At 45.4% G+C, this 24780-nt stretch overlaps 1 protein-coding gene across 5 annotated transcripts in view; it reads right to left on the reverse strand.

Annotated features, from left to right (window-relative positions):
• The window catches only part of apbb1 (amyloid beta (A4) precursor protein-binding, family B, member 1 (Fe65)), a 109750-nt gene that overhangs the window by 71921 nt on the left and 13049 nt on the right, over window positions 1–24780 (reverse strand). For 3 of the 5 annotated variants that reach the window (XM_069892312.1, XM_069892310.1, XM_069892313.1), the window contains exons 2-3: window positions 11574–11782; window positions 8963–9019 (exon numbers count right to left, since the gene is read on the reverse strand). In XM_069892312.1, coding sequence (XP_069748413.1) covers window positions 8963–9019; window positions 11574–11782 — 266 coding nt within the window. The remainder of the gene's footprint in view (window positions 1–8962; window positions 9020–11573; window positions 11783–24780) is intronic. The other 2 variants (XM_069892314.1, XM_069892311.1) reach the window with 1 other exon arrangement.

A 24780-nucleotide genomic window follows, 5' to 3' on the forward strand; every position in this document is an offset into this window, starting at 1 on the left:
ATAATACACCCCTATAATTGTAACTTCCCCTTTCCCATTCCTCAATTCCACCCAAATAGCCTCCCTGGATGAGCCTTCTATTCTATCACAACTCAGCACCGCTGTAATATTTTCTCATGTTTCTAATTGCTAACACATCATGGTATATCCACACCTTCAGCTCATCCACCTTCCTTACAATGCTCTTAGCATTAAAATATCTGCTTTTTAAAGATTTCCCATTTTTTACTTCCTGTAGGCCCCTATCTTTACCAACACCTCTCTTATGATCTAATGGAAAGTATTCTTAGAGATAATATGTATAAGTATCTAGAGGGGCAGGGATTGATCAGGGACACCCAACATGGGTTTGTGAGGGGAAGGTCATGTTTGACAAATCTGGTTGAATTTTTTGAGGAGATGACAAGAAAGGTTGATGAAGGTCGAGCAGTAGATGTGGTCTATCTGGATTTCAGTAAGGCCTTCAATAAGGTTCCACATGGAAGATTGGTGAGGAAGGTTCAGTCACTAAGGATTAATGTTGAGATAGTCAGATTGGTTCAACAGTGGCTAGAAGGTGGACACCAGTGGTGGGTCCCTTGTTGTTCATCATTTACATTAATGATTTGGACGGGGGGGTAAATGGGTGAGTAAATATGTGGACGATACAAAAATAGGGAGAGTTGTGGATAGTGAGGATGGTTTTCGGGGACTACAGAAGGATTTGGACTGTTTGGAACGATGGGCTGAAAGGTGGCAGATCGAGTTTAATGTAGACAAGTGTGAGGTGCTTCATTTTGGGAAGAATAACCAAAATAGGACGTTTGCAGTGAATAACGGTTCAGTGTTCCTTGATGGTGGATTCTCATGTAGATAGGGTGGTGAAGAAGGCTTTTGGTATGCTGGCCTTTATAACTCATTGCATAAAATATAGGAGCTGGGAGGTGATGTTGAGACTGTTCAAGGCATTGGTGAGGCCAAGTTTGGAATATTGTGTGCAGTTCTGGTCTCCAAATTATAGGAAGGATATCAATAGGTAGAAAGGGTGCAGAGAAGATTTACTAAAATGTTGCCTGGATTGCAGCATCTTGAATACGGAGAAAGATTGAGTAGACTGGGTCTTTATTCATTGGAGCGTAGAAGGTTGAGAGGGTATTTTATAGAGGTATTTAAAATTATGAGGGGAATAGCTAGAGTAGATGTGAATATGCTACTATGTAGGGGAGATTGGAACAAGAGGTCATAAGTTAAGGATTAGGGGGCAAAACCTTAGGAGTAATAGAAGAGGAAGCTTCTTCACTCAGAGTGGAATGACCTTCCAAAAAAGGTGGATGCAGCAGGGTCAATTTTGTCATTTAAGAAGAGGTTGGATGAGTGGAATGAAGTGAGGGGGTTTGAGGGTTATGGCCAGGGAGCAGGTAGGTGGAACTAGTGGAGTTCACTTAAATCGGTGCGGACTAGAAGGGCCGATATGGTCTGTTTCTGTACTGTAATTGTTATATGGTTATATAAGGCATTGGTGAGGCCAAATTTGGAGTATTGTGTGCAGTTTTGGACACCTAATTACAGGAAAGTTATCAATAAGATGGAAAGAGGGCAGAGAAAATTTACTAGGACGTTGCCTGGTCTTCAGGAACTGAGTTACAGGGAAAGGATGAACAGGTTAGGACTTTATTTCCTGGAGCAAAGAACGAGGGGAGGTTTGATAGGGGTATTTAAAATTATGAGGTGGCTAGATGGAGTAAATGTAGGTCGGCTTTTTCCTCTGAGGGTAGATGAGATACAAACCAGAGGACATGGGTTAAGAAAGAAAGGGGAAAAGTTTAGGGGGGAAACATCTACCCACAGAGAATGGAGGGGGTTTGGAATGAGCTTCCAGCTGAATTGGTGAATGAAGGTTCAATTTTAATATTTAAGAAGAATTGGACATACACAGATGGGAGGGTTTGGTCCGGGTGCAGGTCGGTGGGACCAGTAGAATAATAGTTTGGTCTGGACTAGAACACTGAAGGACCAGTTTCTGTGCTGTAATGTTCTATGATTCCCCCAAATCAGATGGTATATACCCCAGGTTATTACAGGAAGCAAGGGAATAGATTGATGGAGCATTGGTAATGATATTTGCATCCTACCTGGCACTGGAGGATTGGCAAATGACTGTTTAAGAAAGGTTCAGGGAGAAACCTAGAAATTATAAATCTGTGAGTCTTACATCAGTGGTGGGCAAAATATTGGGGTATATTCTTTGGGACAGGATTTACAAGCATTTAGAAGCATTGTCTTCTCAGGGATCGTCAGCATGGCTTTGTAAGTGCCAGGTTATGACACACAAGCTTAAGTGAGGTTTTTGAGGAGGTGACAAAGGAAATTGATGAAGGTTTGGTGGTGGATGTGGTGTATATGGAGTTCAGTGAGCATTTCACAATGGGAGGCTCATTCAGAATGTCATGAGGCAAGGCATCCAAGGAACATTAGTTGCTTGATACGGAGTTGGATTGCCTGCAGAAAGCATAGTAGTAGATGGAACGAACATTCCTGGAGGTCAGTAACTAGTGGAGTCCTGCAGGGATCTCATGTGGGATCTTTGTTATTTTTATAAATGATTTGCATGAGGAAGTGAGTATGCAGATTCTTGAGGTCGGAGTTATGGAGTACTGGGAGGCATATGACAAGATAGGGAAAGCAAGCATGGTTTTCTGAAGGGAAAATCTTGCTTGACATACCCATTGGAAATTTTTGAAGAAGAAGAAAGGGTTTAGATATTTTAAAAGTGATGGATTGGAGATGAAAGAAGTGGGAGGGGGCAGCAGTATTACTGGTCAGGGATAGTATCACAGCTGGAGAAAGGGAGGATGCTGTGGAAGCAGAGTCTACAGACTCAGTGTGGGTGGAAGTCAGAAATAGGAATGGAGCAATCTCTTTATTGGGAGTAGTCGATAGGCCCCCGGAGGAACAGATAAGGAGGCAGATTTTGGAATGGTGCAGAAATTACAGGGTTGTTGTGATGGGAGATGTCGACTTCCCAAATATCGACCAACACTGCTGAATGCAAGAGATATCGATGGAGTTGAATTTGTTAGGTGTGTCCAAGAAGGATTCCTGACATAGTATGTGGACTGGCGACGAGAGGAGAATCTGGTTCTGGGGAAATGAACCTGGTCAGGTGATAGGCCTCTTGGTGGGGGAGCATTTTGGTGACAGTGACCACAACTCCCTGAGTTTAGCCGAGCTATGGACAATAACAAAATCATACAACTAATAAAGTGTTTAACTGGGGAAGGGAACTTACGAAGGGATAAGGCAGGACCTAGGGAGAGCAAATTGGGAAGAAATGTTCTCGGGAGAAGGCCCAGAGTAATGTGGAGGATGTTTAGGTACCACTTGCATGGTGTTCTGGATGGGTTTGTTCACAGACAGAGGAAAATGATGCAAGGGAAAGGGAAGTGTGGTTGACAAAACAGGTAAGGCAGCTAATTAAGGGGAAGAAAGAAGCAGGAAACAGGAAGGGTTCATGAGAATTATACTGTAGCCAGGAAGGAGGTTAAGAAAGGACTGAGGAGAGCTAGAAGGAGGCCTGACCAGATCTTGGCAAGAGGATTATGGAAAACCTAAGGCAATCTATGCATGCGTGAAGAAGAGGGATGTCGAGAGTGACGGTAAAGCAGATAAAGGAGACAACGTGCCTGGGGGCAGAGGAGTTTGGGGAGGTTCTAAATGAAAACTTTGATTCAATGTTCACAGAGAAAACAACATGGATCAGGGTGAGGCCAGAATAGAACATGCTTATGAGATATTGAGATTAAGAAAGAGGAAGTGCTGGATCTTCTTACAAATAATAGAATTGATCTGTTCCTAGGACTGCACGCAATACACTCCAGGTTTCTATGGGAAGGAGGGAAGAGATAGCTGGGGTGTTGGCAATGATTTTTGCATCCTCCTTTGGCCACAGGGGAGGTGCCAGAGGATTGGAGAATGGCAAATGAGGTCCCCTTGTTTAAACAAGATAATAGGGAGAATCCTGGGAATTATACGCCAGTGGTGTGAGTTATTGGGGAGGATTCTTCAGGACAGGATCGATGAGCATTTGGAGTCCAGTCTACTCAGGGATAGTCAGCATGGCTTTTTGAAGGGAAAGTCCTGCCTCACGGGACTAATTGAGTTTTTTGAGGAGGTAACATAAGACATTGATGAGAAGGCCTTTGACAAGGTGCCACACGTGAGGCTACTGAACAAGGTAAGATAGGTTGGTAGATTTGATCTACATGGATTTTAGCAAGGCATTTCATAAGGTCCCTCATGTTCAGAAAGTCATGAGGCATGGGATCCATGGAATTTTGGCTCTGTGGAAAAAAAAATTGGCTTGCAGTAGAAAGGAGAGAGTAGTAGTGGAAGGAAAGTATTCTGCCTGGAGGTCGGTGACTAGTTGAGTCCACAGGGATCTGTTCTGGGATCCCTGCTCTTTGTGATTTTTATAAATGAACTCAACGAAGATGTAGAGGGATGGGTCTGTAAGTTTGTGCATGATACAAAGGTTGGAAGAAAAGTGGATGGTGCTGAAGGTTGTCGTTGACAGGATGTAGAGTTGAGTGGAAAAGTGGCAGATGGAGTTCAATCTGGGTAATGGGAGAATACATGGTTTGATACTTATATATGTGGAAAAACAGAGGGACCTTGAGAATCCAAATCCATACATCCCTCAAAGTTGCCACACTGCTTGATAGGATAGTTTAAGAAGGCCTATGGGATGCTGGGCTTGATTAGTCAAGGATTAAGTTTAAGAATCATGAGGTGTGTTGGAGCTCTATAGATCTCTGGTGATGCCACACTTAAAATATTGTTAGTTCTGGTCATCTCATTACAGGAAGGATGTGGAAGCTATGGAGTGGGTGCAGAGGAAATTTACCAGGATGTTGCCTGGATAGGAAAGTATCTCTCATGAAGCAAGGTTAGCAGAACTGGGACTTTTCTACTTACAATGAATGAGGATATGAGGCAACTGAATAGAGGTAGACAGCCAGCAGAGAGCAGGATCCCATGGCAGGATCAGCAAACACCAGAGGACATGTGTACAAAGTGAAGGGAGGGAAGTTTAGCGGGACATGAGGGGTAAGTTTTTTTTTAACCCAGAGTTTTGGGTGCCTGGAATGTCTTGCCAGGGATGGTGGTGGAGGTTGAAACATTAGGGGCATTGAGGATACTTTTAGACAGGCACATGGATGGAAGAAAAATCAAGGGTTATAAGGTCGGTAGGTATATCCAGGTTGTGGGCAGAAGCACCTATACTGGGCTGCAGTGTTCTTTGTTCTAAGTAACAAGCAGGCTAGATAAAGGAGATTGACCATTTTGTTCGGGAGCTTTCCTTGATGAAGGGCTCAAGCCTGAAACATTGGTTCTATATATTTATCATTGCTATACAAAATACAGTTTAACCTGCTGAGGTTCTCCAGTATTGTGTTTTTACATCAATCATAATGTCTACAGACTTTTCTGTTTGACTTCTAGATAAAGGAGTTGCAGTGGTTGTGTATTTGGATTTTCAGAAGGCCTTTGACAAGGTGCCACACGTGAGGCTACTGAACAAGGTAAGAGCCCATGTATAACAGGAAACATACTAGTGTGGGGAGAGCATTGGCTGATTGGCAGGAAGCAGAGTTGGAATACAGGGATCATATTCTGATTGGCTGTCACAGGGGTCAGTGATAGAGCCACTTCGTTTCATGTTGTATATTAATGATTTGGATTATGGAAAGAACGGCTTTGTGGCCAAGTTTGCAGATGATATGAATGGAGATGGAGGAGCAGGGAGTGTTGAGGAAACACAAAGGGTGCCGAAGGTCTTAGACAGATTAGGAGAAGGGGCAGAGAAGTGGCAAATGAAATACAGGATCGAATGTATACGGTCATGCTCTTTGGTAGAAAAAAATAATCAGGCAGATTACTTTTTAATTGGGGAGAAAATTGAAAATACTCAGATGCAAAGGGACATGGGAGTCCTCATGCAGGACAGCCTGAAGGTAAACTTGCAGGTTGAGTTGGTGGTGAAGAAGGAAAATGTAATGCTGGCCTTCGTTCCAAGAGGAATAGAATATCGGAGCAGGGATGTGATGCTGAGGCTTTATAAGGCACTGGTGAGACCTCACGTGGAGGATTGTGATCTGATTTGGGCTCCAAATTTAAGAAAAGATGTGCTGAAGTTGAAGAGGGTTCAGAGGAGGTTCACTAGGTTGATTCGGGAATGAAAGGGTTATCATGAGGAGGATTTTACAGCTTTTGGCCTGTACTCATTGGAATTTGGGAGAATGAGGGGGGATCTCATTGAAACATTTTATATGTTGAAAGGTGTGGACAGAGTAGATGTACAAAGTTTGAGTCAAGGATAAGAGAGCACAACTTCATGATTGAAGGACAGCCACTTAGAACAGAGATGCAGAGGAATTTCTTCAGCCAAAGGGTGGTGAATCTATGAAATTTGTTGCCACAGGGTCATTGGGTGTATTTAAGGCAGAGATTGATCAGTTCTTGATTAGCCAGGGCATGAAAGGTTAAAGGGAGAAGGCTGGGCAGTGGGGTTGACTAGGGAAATGGATTACATCCTGATTAAAATGGCCAAGCAGTCTCAATGGGCTGAATGGCCTTTTTCTGCTCCAATGTCTAATGGTCTTGTGAATTCTGGTTTTATGGTCTTAGAATTGATAGAGTCAGAAATAAAACATAGAACATTCAAATCTCCAACATATAGGCCTACTCTACCAACTGGCTGGAATTTCCCGACTGAATAGCCTCCATTTTTCTCAGCTCCACGTACCTATCTCTCTCTCGCAGCATATTCCATGCACCCACCCCTATTTGCCTCTTACAAGCCCCTGTACTTACTCCCAAGCACCCTAAAACTTTGCCTCCTGGTGTTAGCCATTTCAGCCTTGGGGAAAAGCCTCTGCCCATCCACACGACAAAGCCTCTCATCAGCGTGTACACCTCCGTCACGTCACCTCTCATTCTCTGTCCCTCCAAGGAGAAAAGCCCAAGTTCACACAGCCTACCCTCTTAAGGCATGCTCTCCAATCCAGGCAGCATCTCTTCTGCACTCTCACTACAGCATCCACATCATTCCTGTAGTGAGATGACCAGAACTAAACTTAATATTCCAACTAGTGTCTAACCAAGGTCTTATATTGCTGCAAATCGATCCAGTGGACTAAAAACTGCCAACGTCACTCCACTCTTTAAGAAGGGAGAGAGGCACAAGACAGGAAATTGTAGGCGGGTGGTGGGCAAGTTTCAGGGGACGTGGAAGCACATAATAAAATCGGCAAATCAGCATAATTTTCTTCAGCCGAGACCTTGCCTGACACCGTAGGTATAGTGGTTAGCACAACGCCTTTACACTACCAGCGATCGGGACCAGGATTCGAATTCTGCACTGTCTGTAAGGAATTGTTATGTTCTCCCCATGTCTGTGTGGGTTTCCCCAGGGGCTCCAGTTTCCTCCCGCCATTCGAAATGTACCAGGGATGTAAATTAGTGGGCACGGGCCTGTGGGCCCGTTACTGTGCTATTTGTCTACATTTAAATTTGAAGATGTGTTAGAATTCTTTCATAAAGTAATGAGCAGGTAGACAAAGGAGAGTCAGTGGATGTTATTTACTTGTATTTTCAAAAGGTCTTTGACAAGGCAGCATAAACGAGTCTGCTAAACAAGATAGGAGCCTGTGGCATTGGAGAATGGGGTTGAGAGAAACATTACATCAGCCATGAATCGAACGGTAGAGCACACTTGATGGGTCAAATGGCTGAATCTGCTTCTGTCTAAAGGTGGGAATTATAGACCAACGAGTCGTATGTGTGTGGTGGGCACCAATATTAGGAAGGATGAGGGTGTGTGAAAGCTTTGGAGAGGGTGCATCGAGGATGTGGCCTGCATTAGAGAACACATCTTCTAAGGAAAGGTTAAACGAACTTTTCAGTGATAGAAGATGAAAGGGAACATAGTAGAGGTGTATAAAATTATGAGAAACACAGCTAAAGTGGTCACCCAGCTCCTTTTTCCAAGGCAATGGCCAATACTGGAGGACATCTGTTTCAAATGAGTGAAGAAATTTCTTGGAGATGTCAGAGATAGTTTTTTGTAAATACGGAGGGTGGTGAGTGTCTGGAATGTATTGTCAAGGTGGTGGTGGAGACTGGTACAATAGGGACATTTAAAAACCTCTAGATTGACACATGGAACAGGCTGTGAGGGTTAGATTGATCAAGGCTGATATCGGTTAGCACAACTTTATGGACCGAAGACCCCGGACTGTGCTGCTGTTCCCCCAATGTCCTACTCTCTTCCTGCAGCCCTGTATCAATCCCCAAACTAATCCCTCTGCCCCTATCCCTCCCACAGCCATATATCCCCTAACTAATCCCGCTGCCCCAATCCCTGCCACAGCCATATCAATCCCCAAACTAATCCCGCTGCCCCAATCCCTGCCACAGCCGTATCAATCCCCAAACTAATCCCACTGACCCAATCACTCCCCTCAACTGTATCAATCCCCAAACTAATCCCACTGCCCCAATCACTCCCACAGCCATATATCCCCAAACTAATCTCATAGCCCTGAAACAATCCCCATAATAATGCTCCTGCTCCTCTCTTCCCACAGCCATTTCAATTCTCAATCTGATCCCACTGCCTCACTCTCTCTCCACAGCCCTGCATCCATCTCCAAACTAGTCCCACTCTCTCCCCACAACTCTGTATCAATCATTTCTGTTGTGGGATGAACAGACCTGCACATAATATTCCAAATGTCTTCTACATGATGTCTGACCTCATACTCAATCCCCCTGACTATGGAAGCAAAGAAGCCAAATCACTTTCTCCACTAACCTATCCCTGTGTCACCATTTTCAGGGAGCTGTGGACTTGCACCTCAAGGTCCCTCTGTACACCATCTGCCCTATAGTCCCTGCTGTTTGATGACAGTCAGTGACTTGCCTTCCAAATGCTGGCATCATTGGACTTATCGCCTGCAGAGAAACTGGTCCAAGTCAGCTGCAAGAAAATGACACAGTTCAGAACACATGGGAATCAATAAGATCAATGAGGGAGCAGAGTTAGGGAGGAGATACAGGGAAAGCATGTGGTATTTAAATCAAGAATAACTAGATAGAACCCATCCCCTCAAAACTGATCAGCAGACTCCAAGCAGACCATAATTAGTGAGGATTGGTAAGAACTTCTCCACAATCTCCATCAGTACCGGAGCAACACGGCTGTTCTGAGCCCCCTGCTCTACTCAGTTAACACCTATGACTGTGTCCCTGGGTACAACAATAACGTCATCTACAAATTCGCTGATGATACCACAGGAGTGGGTTGTATAAAGGAAGGGGATGAGTCAGCGAACAGGAGGGAGATTGAAAACTTGGCTGAATGGTGTCACCAACAACAACCTTGCACTCAGTGTGACCAAAACTAAGGAGCTGATTGTTGACTTCAGGAAGGGGAAGCCAGAGGTTTACAATCCACTGATCTTTGGGGGATCAGAGATGGAGAGGAGAGCAAATTTAGGTTCTTGGAAGTCATGATCTCAGAGGATCTTTCCTGGACCCAACACACTAATGGCATTGTGAAAAAAGCACGTCATCGCCTCTACTTCCTCATGAGTTTGCAGAGGTTTGACACCAGAAACCCTGGCAAATGTCTATACAGGTGTGGTGGAAAGTATGCTGACCGGCTGCAAGATGGTCTGGTATGGGAACACCAATACCCCTGAGCGAAAAGCCCTGCAAAAGGTAGTGGACACAGCCCAGGACATCACACAGGCAAAACCCTCCCCACCATCGAGAACATTTACAGGGAACGATGCCGTTGGAGAGCAGCAGCAATCATTAATGACCCCCACCACCCAGCACACGCTCTATTCTCGCTGCTGCCACCAGGAAAGAGGTCTCGGGGCCACAAGACTCGCACCACCAGGTTCAGGAACAGCTGCTCCCCCTCCACCATCAGACTCCTCCACAACAAACTCAATCAGGGACTCATTTAAGGACTCTGACTTCTGCCCTTTATGGATTTATTTCTCTGCATTGTACATTTTTTTACATTCATTATCTGTTTACAGTTCTTTATTTGTTTCCACACTGTGGACAGATTTTTTGCACGACCAATTAATGGAATTCTGCCTCACCAGCAGGAAAAAGAATCTCAGGACTGTATGTGATGTGATGCATTACTCTAAAATCTGAACCATCCATCCTCTCTGTGACATCCAAGCTCCTAACCAACCATTCCTCACATCCAACACCTTTGTTGGAAATAATGGGATAAAAGGATTTGGGAGCTGATCTGAGGAAAGGTGGCTGGAATCTGGACACGATGCCTGAGCTGGAAGCAGAGACTTCCACAACTTTTAAGAAGCACCTGGACAAACACATGAATCATGAAGGTTTCGATGGCCAGTATTGAACTGGTGTTTTTGTGTTAGATAACCCCAAGACAGGAGCAGGAGTGAGTCATTTAACTTCTTGGGCTAACTCTTCGATCATGACTGATCATCTATATCTCCCACCTTCTCCCCTCATTCTTCGAGAAATATATCTTGAATATATTTAATGATATTGTCTCCACAGCTTCTGTGGGAGGGAATTAATGTTCATCCCACTTTGGATGAAAAGATTTCTCCAGATCCTTTTATAAATGGTGTACCCATCTCCTGTGGCTGTGATATCCAGCTATTGGGAACATCCTCCCAGGTCTGTCTAATCCTGCCAGAATTTTACAGGTCTCTCAAAGTTGCTCTCATTTTTCTGAACTCCAGTGAAAAGAAGCCAAATGAACCCAATTTCTTCTCGGTAATCAGTCCTGCAATCCCAGGAAAGTCATTGTTGTGTTCCTACCATGGAAAGAACATCCTTCCTCAGATAACAAGAGCAAAATTGCCCACAAAACTCTAGATGTGGTCTCTCTGGCTCGATATGACTGCAGAAAGACATCCTTGGTTCTGAATAATTCCTGCAGTGAAGACTAATGGACCAACATATCCCAAACTCCACCCTCCCTTTTCCAATGACCCACAACACCAACCACCTCTCCTGCTCCACTCTCACATGAGGAACTATGTCACTGGTGTGAGGAGGAGATTGTGTTTCAAGGACTTTGCAGCAGCCACTTCTATCAATGCCGTCACACACAAGTAGACCAACTCTCCACACTCTCACTAGCAATGATCTATCACCCAGTCTGGCATCTTGCTTTGTATTCTGCTGTAAAACAGCGATGGTGCAGTGTCATCTCTGAGAAGTCAGCATCCATACTGGCCCAGTTGGTACTCTAAGCTGGCCTTGCATTTCCTTCCCCACTTTTCCTATCCAGAAACCAGTCCAAATCCCTGCTAAAAATTGTAAATGTACCATCTTCATAGATTCCTCAGGGAGATATAGATCACCCTATAAATGGAAAAATTGACTCTCAGCTCCCTCAAATTTCTTCCCATATGCCCTCTAATTCCAAAATCTCCAACAGTGGTGCAGATGAGTTCATAAACATACACAAAGCCAAGAAGGAACAGCCGATGACTTTCTCTGGAGTGGGTCAGCGTACTTACCTGCTGTTCCTCCAAGGGGGTTGTGCACTGTGACATAATGGAAGGTTTCCGGGAGCCCTCGTTCTGGTCGCCGATGAGAGCTGGTGGCTCCCACTGAGTGGTCCCTGTGGGAATGTGCCAGTAGTAGGTCCCTGACGTGTCACGTACCCTCATCCAGCCGGCTGGCAAATCCGCATCTGTCTCAAATGAGTTTCGATTCCAGATAGGATCTGAAATGAAGGTGGTCATTGCTCATCAGTAACGATGCCAAATAAACTGCAAGAACCATGGAAATATTCAGGTTTGGTACTGTCAGGAGAAGAAGGCTGATGTGACTGGAGAGATCTGATGGGAATTTGATGGGAGGTAGTCATCCAGAATCAGAATTTATTGTCATGAACAAGCCATGAAAATTGGTGTTTGCAACGGCATCACAGAGCAAACCTTCATATTATTCTTCCCAATGTACGTTGGTTTGCCAGCGTGAGATCCCATCTGCACATGCACATTGTTGACGAGAGGAGCAGCATGTGTTTTTTAGCGTGGGAGCAAAAAAGTGCTGAATCAGTGGGGAATTGTAGTAGAGTGACCCCAAAAATGTGCTAAAATAGTGGGGGTGCAGGAGCAGAGCCCTAAGGGAGATCGCAGAGAGTGAGCTACAAAAATGGAGTCAAACCCCTGAATGAGCCCTCTGGAGAAGGAGGGGAGCGGTAAAAATTCCGGGACTACCGGTGGGAGGTTCCCGGGTCTCGATGAGGGGCTGGGGCTGAGGCAGGACGGCAAGAGACTGAGGAGGAAGGGCTCCAAGAAGAGCCCCCGTAACACTTCATTAGTGCCAAAAATCCAGCTGAGGAGCAGTGATGCCAATCTACCTCCGCTGGGTGTGGGATCAGGCAACAGAAATCTACCTTCACTTTATCTCGCAGGCTTACGCGAGGATTGAGCTCAGAAAGGTGGACCAGGAGATCAGGTCAGATGCCAATCGTAAAGGTTGGGGAGCCACGAATCTAAAGGTCTCTACTGGGGGCAGATGGATGGACATAGAGCTCAGGGAGGCCTCAAAATTAGGCATCAATTATTTGGAAATGCTAGCAGGGTTTCTAGCACTAAAGTCTTTTTGTGCGAGGTAAGCTGACGTTTATATACTGCTGAGGTTAGATAACACTTCAGCTGTGGCCTACTTCAATAATATGAGAGGACTCAAATCTCCTTCCTGTAACAAGTTAGCCATTGAGACTTGGCGCTGATGTATTCAAAGAAACATTTGGGTTACTGCCGCCTACCTGCTGGGTTGGATCAATGTACAGGTGGACCTGATGTCCAGGAAATTCAATGATAGCACTGAGTGGAGTCTGGGTAAGAAATATTTTAAACGGTTCGCAGACACCTTTGGCATGTTGGAGATAGATTTGTTTGCATCCAGGCTTAATGCCTAGGTTCCGTCCGAGGTTTGTGTCCTGGCTGCTGGATCCCCAAGCGGAGGCCATTGATGCCTTTACCCTAGACTGGTGAAAATTTAACTTCTATGTGTTTCCCCCGTTCGCGAAGTGCCTGAATAAGATACAGGAGGACGGTTTCTCGGAATTGCTGGTAGTACCTAATTGGCTTTCCCAGTGTTAGTTCCCTGTACTCTTTAGGCTTGTGGCGGGGAGTCCGTTGGTATTCATGAAAAGCAGAAGTCTGCTAATCCAACCTGTGCCAAAGATAGAGCAAGGATCGACATAAACATTCTGCAGCCTCGAACTCTGGACATCCTGCGGGCATCTTGGAGAAAGTCTACTCAGAAACAGTATGCATCCTATGTGGGGAAATGGAAAAAGTACTGTGCACAAATCGGACTGATTGAAGTCAGCCTCTATCGGAGGCAAACTGAGTTTTCTAACCGATATGTTCTATGTGCAGGGGAACTGCTACAGTGTGATGAATACAGCAAAGAATGCACTGGCTGCTTTCTTGACGTTCCAGGACTCTGAGCATGAGATGATGAACAACCCTTGATCAAAAAATTTATGAAAGGAGTGTTCCACTTGCATCCTCCGGTACCCCGATATAAGGACATTTGAGACGTAAAGATTGTTTTGGACTATCTAAGGCTACTGTCACCAACTTCCAGTTTGGATTTACGTAGCCCGTCCCATAAGCTTTTTTGACATCGGTCCAGAGGGTACAAAATTTTTCTCACATTAAAATGGATTATATCCATTGGTAGGAGGACTGTGCAAGCATTCAAGTTACAGGCATACTGAGACATAACAGGCAGAAATTTTCATTGTATGCAAACAGAGAAGAGGAAAGATTATGTGTGTTGGATTGTTTAAAAAGATATGATGTATGTACAAAACAATATTAGATGAAATGAGAAATACCTCTATATGCTATAAGAAACTGCATCAGCGGGCTATCCCCCAGATTTTGGCCAGATGGCTGCGGGAGCTCATGAGAGTGACTTGAGAGGCTATTTCTCACTTTGGGTCCCATTCAACTAGAGCAGCAGCGACCTTGGCAGCCAATAGGCCGAGGTCCCTATATAGGATGTCCTTCGCCAGGTGGGATGGAGCAATGAGAGAACCTTCAATAAGTTCTACAATAAACCTTTAAACTCAAAGGGGCTGAGTTTCACGGCTCCCATCCTACACGCAGCGGATTGAACAAGACCGCAGGAAGGGGACCCATGGAACTAGTTATGTTCTGTCGGACCACCCGAAGGGGATAAGCCACTGAGCTCCAAACTCTCATGTTGGCGAACCAACGCACATTGTGAAGAATAATGAAGAGTTAAATGAGCACTTACCTGTGTGGTTTGATGATTATTATTCGATCAAAGGGAGTTGGTGAGTCAACGTGCCCACCTCTCCCTCCCCTCTTTACTCTTGTTTATGGATAAAGATGTTTTGGCTGCAAAAAACATGATCGGTCAAAGGTTCGTGTTATGGTTGGTTTGTTTAGTTTAGCTCATTTAAGTTCAGTGGTTTCTCCCCTCCAGACTGTATGTGACTCACCAACTCCCATTGCTCGAATAATAATCATCAAATTTCGCACAGGTTTGATGTTCCATTATAACCATCTTACAACATTACTGTACAAAAAATGCACAAAAAAGTAAGGCAGTGTCTTTGGTTCACTGATCATTCAGGAATCTGCTATTTACAATGAAGGCCTGCTGAAGTTCACAGATACAACACACACAAGCATGAAAAACAAGAAAACCAACAGCATTAAAACATTACAAATTGGCAGAGTTTAATTCTCGAATGGCTCTGGGATAGAAACTGTTCCTATTTGTCCATGATTTAATGGACCTGTATTATCTACCGGAGGGCAATAGGTCAAACAGACAATGGTCTGGGTGAGTAGAGTCCTTCGGGCTATCAACTGCCTTCCTGAGCAGCACAGGAGACCAACTGAAGAGCCGATTCAAGTGAATGGTACAAATGGTGGGCTGGGATTAGAACCGCAGGTGGCTACTGGGGTGCCAATTCCAGACTTTGCTCCAATAAGCAGATCCCAAATTGAATCTGAGCAAATGGCAATACCTCAAGAAGAAGACAGGGACAGGCAAAAGTTCAGAGTTCCACAAAAGAGGCTCTGATAAGGAAAGGACAAGGAGGACATGAAGGATGAAGCCGTAACAGCCACGCTTCTGGCACTGGGTTTGGCTCGGAGATTCAGAGAGGAAAAGGAGAGTGGCCACTGTTCAAGCCCATCATCTTCTGTCTGTACACATTCAAACCGTCAAAACAGTGTTTCTCTGGACCACGATGCACACACATACACAGTACATAATAACTGCATGTATACACAAATGGATAATTTAAAGTCAATAGATATAAATATTTTGGGATGATTCACTCTGTTCCTGGATACTGTTCATCAATCTCACAGCCTGTGGGAAGAAGCCATTCCTCAGCCTAGCCATCCTGATGTTGATGCCCCTGTACCTCCTTCCTCATGATAGTGGGTCAAAGATCCTGTGTGCTGGATAGAAACAGTCTTCTAGAATTTTTTGAGCAAGGGAGACCTTAGTGATCTTCTTGGCTCTTTTGGTGACCCAGTGACTGACTTCTGGCCCAATGTTTTGCAGCTACTGTAACACGCAATGATGCAGCCCGACAAGACATCTTATTTGTGTTCCTGTAAAAAGTTGTCAAGTGTGTGTGTGTGTGCGTGCGCGCGTTGGCAAGGTCGTTTTCTCATTCTACTGGGTGAGCAATGGGAATAGCAGGTAGGGAAGTGGTGTACTCTTTCATGATGTGGGAAATCGGAGAACCCACGAGTGTCCCTGATAACTACACCCGTGAAATGCGCATCAAGCTGCAATTCCTTATAGACCGCGTTAGAGAACTGGAGCTGGATGAACTCCACATCATTCTGAGGGAAGCCGTCACACCTTGGAGGCAGGTAGCTGGGAGAGGGAAGGGGGTCAGGCTACGAGTGCAGGGTACTCCTGTAGCTGTTCCCTTCAATAACACATATACTGTTCTGGCTACTGTTGGAGGTGACCATCTACCAGGGACAAGCAAGAGCTGTTTGGCCTCTGGCATGGAGTCTGGCCCTTTGGCTCAAAAGGAAGGGGGAAGAAGAGGTAAGCTGCAGTGATAGGAAATTCAATGGTACGGGGAACAGATAGGAGGTTCAGTGGGTGAGATCAAGACTCTGGATGGAATGTGGCTTCCCAGGTGCCAGGGCCATGGATGTTTCAAATCAAGTTCATGGTGTTCTCAAGTGAGAGAATGAGCAACCAGATGTCATAGTCCACTTAGGGACCAATGACAAAGGCAGAAAGGATGATGAGGTCCTGGAAAGTGGGTTCAGGGAGTTAGGTGCAAAGTTAAAGTAAAGGACTTCCAGGGTTGTGATCTCAGTATGACTAACCATGGCACGTGCTGGTGAGGATACAAATAGGAGGATAACGCATCTTAATACATAGCTAAGGAGAGGGCTTGAGATATATGGATTACTGGCTTCTCTTCCAGAGAAGTGGGGCAGCCTCTTCCAGTAGGATGGCTTGCTTCTGAATTGGAGAAGAAACCAATATCCTTGAGGGACTGTTTGTTCATGCTGCTCCAGAAGGATTAAATTAGTTCCAATGTATTAGATGTGATTGAGAGGAAGGGATGAAAGAGGTCGTGGTGGCATTACTAGACAGGGAAAATGTCACAGCAGTGCTCAGACAGGACAGACTGGAGGGCTTGTCTACTGAGACTATATGTGTGGAACTGAGGAATGAGAAAGGAATGATTACATTTATGAGATTGTATTACAGTCCACCCACTAGTCAGCAAGAACTGGTGGAGCAAATTTGTAGACAGACAGCAGTCAGTGGCAACAAAAGGCTGTGACAGAAAATGATTTTTCACTTTCCACATTGACTGGACATCCATATTGTAAAGGGGCTGGATGAGTTCATCAAATGTGTCCAGGAAAGCTTCCTTAATCAATGTACATGGAGGGGCGGTTGAAGAATAATGGAAGACTTTCAGAGCTTTTTCATGGTGCTCATCAAAATTATGTTCCAGTTAAAAGAAGGACAGTCAGGGTGGGGACAGACAGCTGTGGATAACTGAGGAAATCAAGGAAGGCATCAAACTAAAAGCTTGTGTGTACAAAGTCGCCAAGTACTGTGGGAAATGAGAAGATTGGGAAAATGTTAAAAAGCAACAAAGAACTATGAAGCGAGCAATAAAGAAAGGGAAGTTAGACGATAAGAAAAGATTCGCACAAAATGTAAAAACAACCAGTAAAAGTTTATAATTATATTATAATTATATCAAGCGGAAAAGGGTGGCTAAAATGAATGTAGGTCCCTTGGAGGATGAGAAGGGGGGAATTGATATTGGGTAACGTGGAAATGGCGGAGACTTTGAATGGCTTTTTTGTGTTGGTCTTCACTTGTTTAGACAGGGATTATTCAAGGATAGTCCACACGGATGTTATCTACATGAACTATTCAGGCCTTTGACAAGCTCGCGATTGCCTTGTGCTGGAATGAACAGGAGGTTGTACAGGGGCTGAAGTTACGTGAGCACTGGAGGCAAATTCACGGACAATCAGCAACTCTGAACGGACTCTCTTTTGAACACAATGCTTGTGTTTTTTCTTCAACCACGGTGTCTGCACTTTCGTGCTTTACCTCTTTTGATTCTCTTTCTCTTTTTGGTGGGGGACTGGGTTCGTGGCACCTCTTTGTGTATTTTATGTATTTATTACATGACCATAACAGAGTCTCAATTCTTTCTGGATCTGACCAAGACTTTTCAATTGTGTAAAATCCTATCCCTAAGTCTTCTCTCCCAGTTTTCATATCACTGGCCAATAGTTTCCCAGATTACTCCTACTTCCATGGAACACTGCAGCACAGCTTTGAGCTCTTCAGCCCATCTAGTCTGTGCCAAACCATTATTCCATCTGGTCTCATCAAGATGCCCATAGACAATGAAACTCCATATCCCTCCCAACCTTGTAATGGTGATGAAAATGTTAAACCCGAATCTACCACTTTCAGTGGTAGATCAATCTACACTCTCACCACCCTCAGCTTGTGCCAAAATGGGGTGGCGCACTTAGTGCTGTGCTGTTAGAGTGTAAGGGACTGGGGTTTGAATCCAGCACTATCTGTAAGGAATTTATACGTTCTTCCTGAGTCTGTGTGGGTTTCTTCCGGGTGCTCTGGTTTCCTCCCACCCTTCAAAACGTACCAGGGGTTGAGGTCAATTGGGTGTAACTGGGCAGCACGGGCTCGAGGGCCAAAATGACCTGTTACCGTGCTGTAGGTCAAAAAAAATCTAAACAGACCTCTTTATGAATCAATATTGTCATGTAACACTACATTTAGAATGAAATTTTTTAACTTTCTCTACGGTAAGGAAGACAGCGAGTGCCTTCACAGAAATGAGGTCCCAGCGAGGATGCCCCTGCTCTGCCATCATTTTCCACATGGTCCAGATCCCACTAGCAACTATATTTATTGATACATGTACTGCATACAAATTGCTTGTAAACATGTGCGCTATGTCTCTGTGTTTGCATGTTTTTACACCAAGGACCGAAGAAACGGTGTTTTGTCCAGTTATACTGATACAATTGGATAATAATAATGACCTTGAACTTGCCGTCCACTGCAACCCACTCTTTTGCAGATTTGCTGATCCAATTTACTGCATTATCATTCAGTTTGATGATATAGGGAACCACAAGCAGGATTTGAAAACAATGTCAAACGTTGGTTATCTGTAGTTAACATAGCACACGTGACTTACGGGCGACAAGGTTGGTGGAAAACATGAAAGTCTGCAGACACCATGGTCAAGGTAAAAACACAATGTTGGAGAAACTCAGCACACCAAACAGTGTCCTTTATGTACCAAAGTGAAAGATACAGAATCGACGTTGCAGGCTTGAGCCCTTCATCAAGGTATGAGCAAAATGTTTTACTGCAGGCTGAAGAAACCACAAGCAGGCTGGACAATGGAGATGCAGGGAATGTTGTATTTTTGGACTGTTAAAAGGCCTTTGACAAGGTGCAACACCTGAGGCTGTTGAACCATATGGGAGCCCGTGGAATTCCAGGAAGGATACAAGCAAGGGTAGAGCATTAGCTGTCCAGCCGGAAACAGAGCTTGGGAAACCTATTCTGGTTGGCTACTGATGACCAGCGGTGATCTGCAGGGGTCAGTGTTGGGACCACTTCTTTTTATGTGGTATGTTAATGATTTGGATTGTATAATAAATGGATTTGTGGCTAAGTTTACAGATAATAAAAAGATAGGTGGAGGGGCACGCAGGTACTGAGCACCAAATGGAGAGGCTCGTCTAACCCGAACCCTAGTGTTCTTTTAGATCTCAACCTGGGACTCTGGGAACAGGCTGCAAGCGAGGGGTGGAGCAAACTGATTCCAAGCACAATCCCGTCAGTGGGATTGGTAAGTGTTCGCTTGAAGCTCTCCAATGGCCAATTACTTCTAGCCAGTGAAAAAGAGGCGAAACACAAGTGGAGTGGCTCAGGGTAGGATACTTTGAGGCTTTAGCTCGAGAGGCTTTGGTGAGCAGATGCTGAAGAAAAGGTGCAGGAGATGAGGCAAGGTAAGGACAGGATTTTATAACTCCCTCCCCCCCCCACTATCTTATAGGCAATGGGAAGTGAAGTAGGACAGAGGGATCTGGGAATACAAATACATAATTCCATGAAAGTGGCATCACAGGGTTGTAAAGAGAGCTTTTGGCATATTGGCCTTCATAAATCAAAGTATTGAGTACAGGAGTCGGATGTTATGGTAAAGTTGTTTAAGACATCGGTGAGGTCAAATTTGGAGGATTGTGTGCAGTTTTGTTCACCGAACTACAGGAAAGATATCAAAAAGATTGAAAGAGTGCAGAGAAGATTGGCCCGGACTTTAGGAACTGAGTTACAGGGAAAGCTTAAACAGGCCAGAATCAGGGAAGAATGAGGGAAGGATTTGATGGAAGTATTTTAAATTTTGGGTCCAGTGATCATGATGCCATTAGTTTCATGTTAATTAAGGAGAAGGATAGGTCTGAGCCTCATGTTGAGAATCTAAATTGGAGAAAGGCCAATTTTGATGAAATGAGAAAGAACCTAGAATGTGTGCATTGGGATAAGTTGTTTTTGGGCAAGGATGTGTGAGGTAAGTGGAGGACCTTCAAAGGTGAAATGTTGAGAGTACAGGGTTTGTATATTCCTATCAGGATTAAAGGCAAGGTTAACAGGCAAAGGGAGCCTTGGTTCTCAAGGGATATTGGGGATCTGGTTTGGAAGAAGAGAGAGGTGGATAACAGGTATCAGCAACATGGAGCAAATGAAATACTTGAGGAGTAAAAAAAATGCAAGAAAATCTTCAAGAAAGAAATCAGGAAGGAAAAAGAAGACGTGAGGTGGCTTTGGCGACAATGTGAAGGAAAATCCCAAGGGTTTCTACAGGTATATTAAGAGCAAAAGGAGAGTAAGGGACAAAACTGGTCCCCGTTGGAGCGGTCGGCTTTGAATGGAGCCAGAAGAGATGGGGAAGATCTTAAAGTGGACTTTTTGCTTTAGTATTCACTTGGGAAACAGGCAGAGTCGTGGGAAGTAACAAAAACAACCAGTGAGGTCATGGAACTGATATACATTAAAGAGGAGGAAGTGCTCACTGTCTCAAAGCAAATAGGGTGGATAAATCCCCAGGACCAGACAAGATATTCCCTTGGACCTTGAGGGAGGCTAGTGTAGAAATTGTAGGGGCTCTGGCAGAAATATTTAAAATGTCCTTGGCCACGGGTGTGGTGCCAGAGGATTAGAGGGTAGCTCACATTGTTCCATTGTTTAAAAAAGGCTCCAAATGTAACCCTTGAAATGACAGGCCAGTGAGCTTAACGTCAGCAGTAGGTAAATTATTGGAAATTATTGTGGCATTCTCTATATCAGAGAGATACATCGCAGGTTGGGAGATCGCTTCGCTGAGCACCTCCTCTCCGTCTGCATCCATAGCGACCTCCCATTCCATGTTTGCCCATGGTCTTTTGTACCATCCTGCCCTGATCACCCTCAGATTGGAGGAACAGCACCTTATCTTCTGTCTGGGCACTCTCCAGCCAGATGGCATGAACATTGATTTTTCTGCTTTCTGTTAAACTTGTTTGCATTTTCTTTCCCCTCCCCTGTCTTTCCAGTTCTCCCCTCCCTTCCCCCTTACCCACCCAGCCATCCTTCCTCCCCTCATTGCTGCTGTCCTATTCATCCCCTCATACAATCATTTCCTGCCTTTGCTATCCCCCACCCTTTTGTTCGGACGTCTGCCGGCATTCTCCCATACCTTGATGAAGGGCTCAAGCCCGAAACATTGGTTCTATATTTCTACCTTTGCTACAAAAAGGCACTGATTGACCTGCGGAGCTTCTCCACCATTTTGTGTTTTTTAATTATTGGAAGGTGTTCCACATATCAGGTAAACAAGTATTTGGATAGCCAAGGACTGCTTGAGGATAGTCAACATGGCTTTGTCCTCAGGATGGGGTAGGGGGTAAGTTGTGTTTGACCAATTTTATAGCGTTTTTTGAGGCAGTTACCAGGAAAGTTGATGAAGGAAAGGTTGTGGATGTTGTCTACATGGACTTTAGTAAGGCCTTTGACAAGATTATGCATGGGAGAGGAGAGGAGAGGAGGAGAGGAGAGGAGAGGAGAGGAGAGGAGAGGAGAGGAGAGGAGAGGAGAGGAGAGGAGAGGAGAGAGGAGAAGGACAGAAAAGAAAAGAGTCCGGGGCAGGTAAGAAAACTTTTTTAAAAGTCTCTTACCAGGGTCTGCGGGGAGGAGTCGGCGTCGGAGGCGGCCATTGGTCGAGCCAGCGTACAGGAGAGTGTGACGGGAAGGTAAGGTCTTTTTAAAGACTCTTACTGGGGACAGAGCTTAGCAGTAGGGAGGGGAGAGGAGAGGAGAGGAGAGTAGAGGAGAGGAGAGGAGAGGAGAGGAGAGGAGAGGGGAGAGGAGAGAGGAGAAGGACAGAAAAGAAAAGAGTCCGGGGCAGGTAAGAAAACTTTTTTAAACGTCTCTTACCAGGGTCTGCGGGGAGGAGTCGGCGTCGGAGGCGGCCATTGGTCGAGCCAGCGTACAGGAGAGTGTGACGGGAAGGTAAGGTCTTTTTAAAGACTCTTACTGGGGACAGAGCTTAGCAGTAGGGAGGGGAGAGGAGAGGAGAGGAGAGGAGAGGAGAGGAGAGAGGAGAAGAACAGAAAAGAAAAGAGTCCGGGGCAGGTAAGAAAACTTTTTTAAAAGTCTCTTACCAGGGTCTGCGGGGAGGAGTCGGCGTCGGAGGCGGCCATTGGTCGAGCCAGCGTACAGGAGAGTGTGACGGGAAGGTAAGGTCTTTTTAAAAACTCTTACTGGGGACAGAGCTTAGCAGTAGGGAGAGGAGAGGAGAGGAGAGGAGAGGAGAGAGGAGAAGGACAGAAAAGAAAAGAGTCCGGGGCAGGTAAGAAAACATTTTAAAAGTCTCTTACCAGGGTCTGCGGGGAGGAGTCGGCGTCGGAGGCGGCCATTGGTCGAGCCAGCGTACAGGAGAGTGAGACGGGAAGGTAAGGTCTTTTTAAAGACTCTTACTGGGGACATAGCTTAGCAGTAGGGAGAGGAGAGGAGAGGAGAGGAGAGAGGAGAAGGACAGAAAAGAAAAGAGTCCGGGGCAGGTAAGAAAACTTTTTTAAAAGTCTCTTACCAGGGTCTGCGGGGAGGAGTCGGCGTCGGAGGCGGCCATTGGTCGAGCCAGCGTACAGGAGAGTGTGAAGGGGTTAATTGGTAAAAGGCCAATAAATAAGAGGGACAGCGAGCGGCCCAGCGAGTGAGTGGCCCAGTGAAGGAGTGGGACTTCCAGGCTTTGGCTCATCAGGCTTCGGCAAAAGCAGGCGGAGAGAAAGCTAAGATACTCTTCATTACTTCTTCATTGGGGTAAGGGATGAGTGTTAAGGCTGTGTGTTGTCGGGAGTGCCGGATGTGGGAGGTCCTGGAGTCTTCCAGACTCCCGGATGTCCATATCTGCACTAGGTGTGTCGAGCTGCAGATTCTCAGGGACCGTGTTAAGGAACTAGAGCTGCAGCTCGATGACCTCAGGCTGGTTAGGGAAATGGAGGTAGTCATAGACAGGAGTTACAGCCAGGTGGTCACGCCAGGGCCACGGGAGGATGAAAGGTGGGTAACTGTTAGGAGAGGGACAAAAGAACGTAAGGTGCCAGAGACGAGCCCTGTGAATGTAACCCTCAGCAATAAGTACGCCTCTTTGAGCACTGTTGAGGGGGACATCAAGGTTGGGGGGAGCGACAGTGGCTGTGCCTCCGGCACGAGGTCGGCCCCTGTAGCTCAGAAAGGGAGGGAAAGGAAGAGGAGGGCAATTGTGGTAGGAGACTCCATAGTTAAGAGGACGGATAGGGGATTCTGCGGACGCAGCAAGGAGAACCGGATGGTGGTTTGCCTCCCTGGTGCCAGGGTCCGGGATCTTGCTGCTCGGGTCCCAGATATCCTAAAGTGGGAGGGACAGGAGCCAGAGGTCGTGGTACATGTAGGGGTACCAATGACATAGGGAGGAATAGAGAAGAGGTCCTAAAAAGTGAGTACAGGCAGTTAGGTAGGGAGTTAAAAAGAAGGACCGCAAAGGGGGTAATCTCTGGATTACTCCCTGTGCCACGTGACAGTGTGAATAGAAATAGAATGAGGTGGAGGATTAACACGTGGCTGAAGGGGTGGAGAAAGGGGCAGGGTTTTAAGTTTCTGGATAACTGGGACCTTTTTTGGGGGAGATGTGACCTGTACAGTAAGGACGGGTTACACTTAAATCCCAGGGGGACCAGAATCCTGGCAGAGGTATTTGCTAGGGCTACTCAGGATCCTTTAAACTAGAATGGTTGGGGGGAGGGAACAAAATAGTACAGAGCAGTAAGGAGAAGGTTAGAATGCAAACAAAGAAAGTTTGTAGTAAGTATTTGAATATGGATGGGCAGGTGATAGAGAAGGGAAATGCTCTGGAAGAAGATGAAGGGCAATTGGCAGGAAAAGTAAATAATGTTGTTCTTAAAGATGAGGGAAAACAGGGATTAAAAATTGGGAAATCCCTGAAATTCATATATTTTAATGCCAGGAGTATTGTAAAAAAGGTGGATGAGCTGAAGGTGTGGATTGATACTTGGAAGTATGATGTGGTAGCGATTAGTGAGACATGGTTGCAGGAGGGATGTGATTGGCAACTGAATATCCCTGGGTTTCGTTGTTTTAGGTGTGATAGAGTCGGAGGGGCAAGAGGAGGTGGGGTTGCATTGCTTGTCAGGGAAGCCTAGGAAGGATAGATTAGAGGGCACATCCACGGAGGCTATTTGGGTGGAACTGAGGAGTAGGAAAGGAGAGGTTACACTTGTAGGGGTGTATTATAGACCACCCGGAGGGGACCGAGACCTAGAGGAGCAAATCTGTAGGGAGATAGTAGATATTTGTGATAAGCACAGGGTTGTAATTATGGGAGATTTTAATTTTCCACATATAGATTGGGAAACACATTCTGTGAAAGGACTGGATGGGTTAGAGTTTGTGAAATGTGTGCAAGATAGTTTTTTACAACAATATGTAGAGGTGCCAACCAGAGAAGGAGCAGTGTTAGATCTACTGTTGGCAAATGGGATGGGTCAAGTGACGGAGGTTAGTGTTGGCGAGCACTTCGGGTCCAGTGATCATAATGCCATCAGCTTCAATGTCATTATGGAA

This window comes from Narcine bancroftii, chromosome 7, assembly GCF_036971445.1.
Source record: "Narcine bancroftii isolate sNarBan1 chromosome 7, sNarBan1.hap1, whole genome shotgun sequence".
In the NCBI taxonomy this organism is placed as follows: Eukaryota; Metazoa; Chordata; class Chondrichthyes; order Torpediniformes; family Narcinidae; genus Narcine; species Narcine bancroftii.